Below are 8,638 nucleotides of genomic sequence, written 5' to 3' on the forward strand. Positions count from 1 at the left end.
ACGGCCATTAGTAAACCAACTTTCGGCAGCGTCGGAACCGATCCAGCCCGTAACCCGGCGGACACCGCAGCGGAGACACGAAGATGTTCGACGTGTTGACTGTGGCGTTCAGGTCGTCCTTGGCGGACGGTTTGTAGAAGATGGTGCGCCCCTCGGTAGCTTCCAGCAGGGCGAAAGTCAGCAGCGACATCAGCAGCCACACCAGCAACGTTCCGCTACTCACGAGGAGGAAACCCCTGAGCTGGCGAAAACGCATCTTTCAAAACAATGATTGAACGATTTGGACACGCAGGGCCCTGTTGACCGATTCAGCGTTCCGCGGATGACTGATTGCGCGCGGTCGTGGGGCAACGAGCAGCCACACAAGTTCGTGCTGCCGAGTCTGGATAGAACAAAGTCACAGTGTAAACAAAATTCCGCGACACGTCCAGCGTTGTCGTCGTGATAAAGTGGGCTACTGATAAGAAGCGGTTCAGATCGGAGGGCACGGTTCGAATGGGTGTGGGGAAACCCTGTGCTAGAGGTGCAGCCGCTGGTACAAGCAAATAATTGCTAGGCTTTTTTAAGATTTTGGCTACTTGTAGTACAGATTAGTCATTTACGCTAATTACAGCAGCTCAGCAGTATATGGCAAATGTGTGTCATGTTGTCAAATATACGCAGAATTGACTCATGTGATACAATAATAAGAAGTGAAGCTTCGGATCATTGCGGATTTGCAGATGCAATGCTCGTTAAGCACCAGAGCAATTACTGGTTATTGGATTAAAGAATGTCTATGGGAATATTTTTCAACAACAAGTGCCTTTCAAGTGTAGAGTAGCAGCGTACGCAAACCCAGGAAAAGCTGTTTATCGGTATAGATTGGCTGATAAATCACGTATTTATTGTAGCAACGAAAAGTCTGCAGAGAATTATGGCATCGTTCAATAATGATACTGAATACTGTACATGTGAGCACAATCAATATGACAATTTTCTGCTATGCAAAGGACAGTACTCAAAAGAATTATTCTTCTATATCCTAATCGCATGATTTCTGTTGATTGGAACAGAACACCATTAGACCAACAATCAAAATCAAGGTAAGGTTGTTCATGAAATTTTCAGTAGATTGAACATAACCAGCTATCATGATATATCGACAAAATATCACGTTTGATTATTTCGTAATAAAAAATGACACTTTTCCAGATAGCTGAATACTTACTGAAGTCAGTACGGTGCGTGTTTTAGTCGTCGCGAAAATTAAACAAAAAATCTATGGGAGGAACGTTCAATATGCGCCCCTAAGCAAATCTTCGAATTTAACGATGCTTACAACTGAAAGTATGTACTTCCAATGTGTTAACGTAGACGGAAAACCAATTATATTCCGAGAAAACAATTTTATCTTAAAATGCTGCATTTTCGTGCAAATTCAACCCATGCGGGTTGAAACGCACCACATCGGGGCCAAAAATGTGCCAGCAAAAGAATAAAGTATCAATCAATGTAAAGTCCTATTCTCGATTCTACTCATGATGATTATGAAATGTTAGTTTTTGTTGCGTAGTTTTCGTGTGACAAGTTGATAAGTGCATATAAGATATGTTTGTTCCATAATTTATTTGGTGGGCGCATGTGACCTTGTGCATTACGGAGCTAAATCAATATTTTCTATGCACGGTACATGTATCACGTATCCAAGAAATTACTGCAGTAAGGTCTTAAGGTCTACATGAGCAACCAACCACCTATCTGGTTGTTTAGAATACGGCACAAGTCCTTTGTGGTACGTAGCATAGAAAGCATTCCCAGCATTTCTTGGTCGTCCAAGAAATAACTGGAATAAGGCCTTTAAATCTACATGCGCAATCATAGATCAATTAGAATGTTTCAAATATGGTACATGCTATTTGTGATGCATAGAGCAGAATGTGTTCACAGCAAAGTTTCTTGGTCATCCAAAAAATCCCTGGCATCAGGCCTTTATGTAGGGGCCCTCCTTAGCCGTGCGGTAAGACGCGCGGCTACAAAGCAAGACCATGCTGAGGGTGGCTGGGTTCGATTCCCGGTGCCGGTCTAGGCAATTTTCGGATTGGAAATTGTCTCGACTTCCCTGGGCATAGAAGTGTCATCGTGCTAGCCTCATGATATACGAATGCAAAAATGGTAACCTGGCTTAGAAACCTCGCAGTTAATAACTGTGGAAGTGCTCAATGAACACTAAGCTGCGAGGCGGCTCTGTCCCAGTGTGGGGATGTAATGCCAATAAGAAGAAGAAGAAGAAGGCCTTTATGTCTACATGCTTAACAAAACATTGATTGGAATAATTCAAATATGGCACATGCCCTTTGTGATGCCTAGAATAAAGTGTTTTCACAGCATAGGCCCTTGGTCATACAAGATTTCCCTGGCATCAGGCCTTTAGGTCTACATGCGTAACCAAAGATCAATTGAATTGTTTCTAATATGACACATGCTTTTTGTGGTACATTACACAATGGTTCCAGAGTCTTATCTAGCAAGACAAAAATATTTGCGCCTAAACCATTAGTTATACAGTGTCTTTGGGAAAAACAATTCATATTTTTGACGACTTTTTTTTCATGTAGAGACATAAGGGTGGTACTTATATTCATAATATTAACTTTTTAATTTTTCGGTATAGAATTGTGCAATGTTCCACAAAGTTGTAGAGCAATTCATTTTGAGCAACTTTGCCGAAAAAAACATTTTTTTATCACCTTTGGTTCACAAATTATGAGCTTTTTCAATAAATACGTTAGGGCGGTCCTTAAAAATCGTTTTCCCGCCATAGCTTATTCTAAATTAATTTCTCGCAAAAACTTAGTTCCGATCATTTTTAGAACTTTTGAAGACGCACATTTTTGGTAAAGAACCATGGATCTTTATATTATAACAAAAAAGTTGTATGAGTTTTTCTATGAAAAACAAGTTTTTTTCTTGTGCAAATATTTTAAAATGAAGCAAACCGATTTTAAATCTCTTGATTCTATTTGAAAGCTAGGACTTTTCTTTGTTTATGGCGGGAAAAATGAGAGAGCGATTTTTGTTTAAAGCGTTTTATTTGATTTTGAAAAAATATGTTTTTAATCAAAAAACGGCTATAACTTGATAAATAAACAATATAAGTCCATGGTCTTCAACAAAAAGATGTGCCTTTAAAAGTTCTAAATGTGATCCATACAAAGTATCTCTAAAAAATCAATGCATAAAAATATATTTAAAGAAAACCGATTTTCGTAAGGAAAGAAACGTTAGATTGATCAAAGTAGGCTGGTCGACAGAACGCATTTTTGGTTTTTAATTTTTGACGTTACAGGGTTCATTTGCATATTTGTTGTAATAGTCAAAAATGTAGCTAGGGGAACAGACGGCTTTGGCAGGTTTGGTCTATTATTGGCAGGGGGTTTTTGTCGACCGAATTTTATGAAATTTGGCCACAATATGCTTTGATATGCAAAGAATATTTAGGCCAAATTTAAGCATAACTAGTTATGAAAAACCCCCTGACAATAATAGAACAAAACCTGCCAAAGCCGTCATTCCCCCTACTTAAAATTCCCTTTTCTTTGTTTTACGATACTTTCGAATAGAATCAAGAGAATGAAAATCGGTTTGCTCGATTTTGAAATATTTGCATAGGGGAAATGTACCGATTTTGGCCATGTTCCTAATTTGGCCAATTTTACGAATAACTTCAAAAATAAAACAAATCGCGAAGGTTTTATTAGTTACATCAAAAGATATATCCCTTACGGATCAACGCTGCTTTCAATGGATCGATTATTTTGGAAAATATGTATTTTCCAAGGTTGGCCAAATTAGGCACTAAGTTGGCCAAAACCGGTGCACTTCCTCTATGAAAAAAAACATGTTTTTCATAGAAAAACTCAAATAACTTTGTTGTTATAAGAGATAGATCCATGGTTCTTTAACCAAAATGTGCGTCTTCAGAAGTTTTAAAAGTGCTCGGAACCTGGGTGCTGCGGATAGAGCTGCTTTTCTGCTCTCAAGCGAGTAGCGGGATATTTTGAAATCAATCCCGTAAGCAAAACTATTTTGCAGTTGCTCGGCTCGGGCCAAATCGATTCTATCCGCACCACCCAGCTCGGAACTAAGTTTTTGTGAGAAATTAATGTAGAACAAGTTATGGGAAGAGAACCGATTTTTAAGGACCGCCCTAACGTATTTATTGAAAAAGCTCATAACTTGTGAACCAAAAGTGATAGAAGCATGGTATCTTCGGCAAAGTTGCTTTTCTTGCTAGATTCGACTCTAGGACCATTGTGCATTGAACAGAACGTATTCTCAGCATAGGTTTTTGGTCGTCCAAGAAATTAATGAAATAAGGCCTTTAGATCTACATGCATAACCATAGCTCAAAACGATTGTTTCAAATATGGCATATGCCCTTTATGATACATAGAATAGAATGCGTTCCCAGCATAGGTTCTTGGTTGTTCAAGAAATACCTAGAATAAGGCCTTTAGGTCTACATGCGTAGCCAAAGATCAATTGGATTGTTTCAAATATAGTACACGTCCTTACAGACCTTAATATTTCAGTACATGGTTGCTCGTGTAGACATGAGTACCTATCTCCAGTGATTTCTTGGATGACCAAAATTTTAAGCTGTGAACTCATTCTATTCTATGTATTGCAAAGGACATGCGCCATATTTCTCTATTCTCTAATTTCACTTATTGCTTCCCACCTTGCACCTCTCTCGTCTCGTTTCTCACTTCTCACATCCCAGTCATCAATTCTCATATTCCTCTTCGGAATCGTTCAAAAATTACGTCCATCGTTTTTCAGCATTTTTAACCCCCTCCCCCTTCCAGTCACAATCTGTAACAAATCACTGACACCCCCCCCCCCTCTGTACGTACAACTGTAAATTATATAATGGTTCATCTTCTTCGTACTAGGGACGTTCCGATACTTCCGATATATGTATCGGAATATCGATATTTTTGTTTCGATATCCGATATTTTTGTATCGATATTTTGCTTTCAATATATCGGTCATATCGATATTTTTGCTTCCGATATCGATATATTGAATCAAAAGAAAGTAATACAAAAATAACAATTGCATTGTATTTTGTGAGAAAAAATCCGGACTAGAAGGTCATATCAAAATTATATCAACCTATGTTATTATGTTATACTTAATTTTTATAACAAAATTTGTTAAAAACGAGGTGCAGGATGTTGTTGAAATATCTAAATTTCTATCAAAAATCACACTACTGAAAAAAAAACTATCAAATTTTGCTACAATTTTATCATAAAAATAACATATTTTGTTAGAAATTTATAACTGAATCAGATACAAAATATATTGTTTCTGTGCAGTTGCAAATATTTACAGTTCGTGATAGGTCTCCAGATTGTGATCAACAATACGAAACTTTTGTTTTTGTCTGAACAAGAATATTTTTCGAGAACATGAAACTAACAACATTACAAATAAGGCAACATTTGCAAATTACATCAGAGTTGTGATATCTATATGGCTGGAAGACTTTGTTATATCTATTTTAATTGGGTCCTAAAATGAAGAATCGATTTCCGATTATTTTTTCAGGGAACAATTAAACTAATCAAACTGAACGCGTCAGAGTTTTTTCGACTCAGAAATCGAAAGGAATATTGCTTAATTTGAAATTTAAAAATAAATAGAAAATGCTTCCTCTACATTTATAGTCTTGTTTGACGTGCAAGATTAACTGGTATAATGTGGTTTCAAAAGCACTAAGGGTAAAATCAGCAGTGATTCAAATCGTTCGGGGCTGTCAGTTTGAATATGAATCTGAAACATTCATTTTCCCAGCAGCTGTTCTAGATTCATTTTTTATACCAGTCAAATGTCAAAAAAATAAAACTGGTATAACGCTCCGTTCTATTTTCTGCAGATTTGAACCACGATTGAATCACGAGATTCAAATATTTTCCAATTGTTTTGGTGTATGAATGCGTCATTTTATCTACGGATCAATCCACTTTGCAATTACGGCGCCTTTCTTGGCGCCAAAATGATGATTTCATTTAATTGAAAATTTGAAAAACATGAATAGAACACTGCTGGGGAAACCAGCGAGTTTGTTATATTTGGCTCCAGATTCAAACTAGAATAGTGGTCGAAAATTTGGAATGAAACTGAATCACTCCTGATTTCATTCTAACAAAATACCGCAGGGCTGGGAGCTGCGGACTCGATCGAATTCAATTTTCAAGATATTTTGCTTGAAACCAACATATTTCCTTTCAGTGTTCAATGTTCTTCTTCTTCTTCTTCTTATTGGCATTACATCCCCACACTGGGACAGAGCCGCCTCGCAGCTTAGTGTTCATTAAGCACTTTCACAGTTATTAATTGCGAGGTTTCTAAGCCAAGTTACCATTTTTGCATCCGTATATCATGAGGCAAACACGATGATACTTTTATGCCCAGGGAAGTCGAGACAATTTCCAATCCGAAAATTGCCTAGACCGGCACCGGGAATCGAACCCAGCCACCCTCAGCATGGTCTTGCTTTGTAGCCGCGCGTCTTACCGCACGGCTAAGGAGGGAGTGTTCAATGTACACGTTACGATTTTCTCACAATGAATTACCATTATGCTTATCTTTATAAAATCAATTGCAAAGGTTTTGTCAATTTACTGCATTGTATAAATAACCGTGCTGAATGTTGAATTATTTCATACCGTTAACACTAGGATTTATTCGTTCAGAAAATCGTTGTAACTAAATTTTCAAATGGCTATATCTCAGTGGTTTTTCAACCGATTTTCTCAGTTTTTTCACCAACCTCTTAGCCATCTCTTCTAGTTTCTGGACATTGCAAATTATTGTATCTAGGGGTGTTCATACTTATATTTCATTACCAAAAATGATATCTATTCATATAGTGATGATGGAAATGATAAAATAACAAATAAAAGACATCACCTGGAACATAAGAACACATTTTGAGCATCCCTACTATGCATACGATGATAATTCGGTACCTTTAGGAACCACTTTATACTACAGGATGTATGAAGCTTCAGAAAATGTTTTCAAGCATGTTGTCTACTGTGAACTTGTTAAAATAAATGTAAACTATATACGAAACATGTGTGATAATAAATTATGATGTTCTAGGATCTCCGAACTGTACTGGAATTTGAATCAAATGGTCTACCGAATCAACCAAGGCTTCCATGATGTCCCATACCGCGGTATCAACCCAATTATGTCCTACAAGTATTTATCTTTCACTCGCGTCTCAAATCCAGGCATTGTTGTTTTAAGATGTTGTAAGATCTACAAATTGTCCTGAAGTTTGAGTAAAATGGTCTACCGAATCAACCAAGGCATCCATGATATCCTCAGCCGCGGTGTCAACCCAATTATGTCCTCCGAGTATTTATCTTTCACTTGCGTCTCAAATCCAGGCATTTGAGATGTTGTAAGATCTCAAAACTATCCTGGAGTTTGAGTTCAATGATCTTCCGAATCAACCAAGGCATCCATGATGCCCCCAGCCGCAGTATCAACCCAATTATGTCCTCCGAGTATTTGTCTTTCACTTGCGTCTCAAATATAAATATATGAGATGTTGTAAGATCTCCAAATTGTCCTGGAGTTTGTCAAATGGTCTACCGAATCAACTAAGGCTTCCATGTTGTCCTCAGTCGCAGTATAAACCCTATTTTGTCCTCCGAGTATTTGTCTTCCACCTGCGTCTTAAATCCAGGCATAGGCGATGTTGATAGATCTCCAAATGATCCTGGAATATGAGTAAAATGGTCTATCGAATCAACGAAAGCTTTCATGATGCCCCTATCCACGGTATCAACCCAATTATGTCCTCCGTATATTTATCTTTCACTTACGTCTCAAATCCAGGCATATGAGATGTTGTAAAATCTCCTTGAAGAAATTGCCTTGAAGTTTGAGCAAAATGGTCTATCGAATCAACCAAAGCTTCCATGATGTCCTCTGCCATGGTATCACCCCAATTATGTACTCCGGGTATTTGTCTTTTACTTGCGTCTCAAATCTAGGCATATGAGATGTTATAAAATCTCCAAATTGTCTTGGAGTTTGAATCAAATGGTCTAACGAATCAACCAAGGCTTCCATGAAGTCCCCAGCCGCAGCATCAACCCAATTATGTTCTCTGAATATTTGTCTTTCACTTGCGTCGCAGTTTCAGGCAATTTGTCCAAATTGTCGTTGAGTTTGAACCAAATGGTCTACCGAATCAACCAAAGCTTCCATGAAGTCCTCAGCCGCGGCATCAACTCAATAATGTCCTCTAAATATTTGTCTTTTACTTGCGTCGCAGTTTTACGCAGTTTGACGACTAGTCGAGTCAAGTACGAGACACTGAAGACGGCCTTACTGTTGAGGTCGAAATACGTATCTGTCAAGATACAATTAAGTGGTGGAATTCAATGGGATTGTATAAACTCGTCTTATGACAGGTGAAAACATTCCACTAAAAAGCTCAAAATAATTTTCTTATCAAGCATATTGATGTCCATTATCGCCAAAAAATAGGGGGAGGGGGTGGTTACCCGATACACCAACAAGAACTTTGGTAAGTCTGCAAGTTGTACTCCCGGAATTCATCAA

General features: G+C 37.9%; 1 protein-coding gene across 1 annotated transcript; it reads right to left on the bottom strand.

Moving 5' to 3' along the window:
- Positions 1-7: 7 nt before the first annotated feature.
- Positions 8-418, bottom strand: LOC134202798 (uncharacterized). Its single transcript, XM_062677793.1, has one exon. The coding sequence runs from the start codon at positions 254-256 to the stop codon at positions 8-10; it is 249 nt and encodes an 82-aa protein (XP_062533777.1). The 5' UTR covers positions 257-418.
- Between the last annotated feature and the right edge of the window lie 8,220 nt (positions 419-8,638).

The sequence above is a fragment of the Armigeres subalbatus genome, unplaced genomic scaffold (assembly GCF_024139115.2).
Source record: "Armigeres subalbatus isolate Guangzhou_Male unplaced genomic scaffold, GZ_Asu_2 Contig142, whole genome shotgun sequence".
Classification (NCBI taxonomy): Eukaryota; Metazoa; Arthropoda; class Insecta; order Diptera; family Culicidae; genus Armigeres; species Armigeres subalbatus.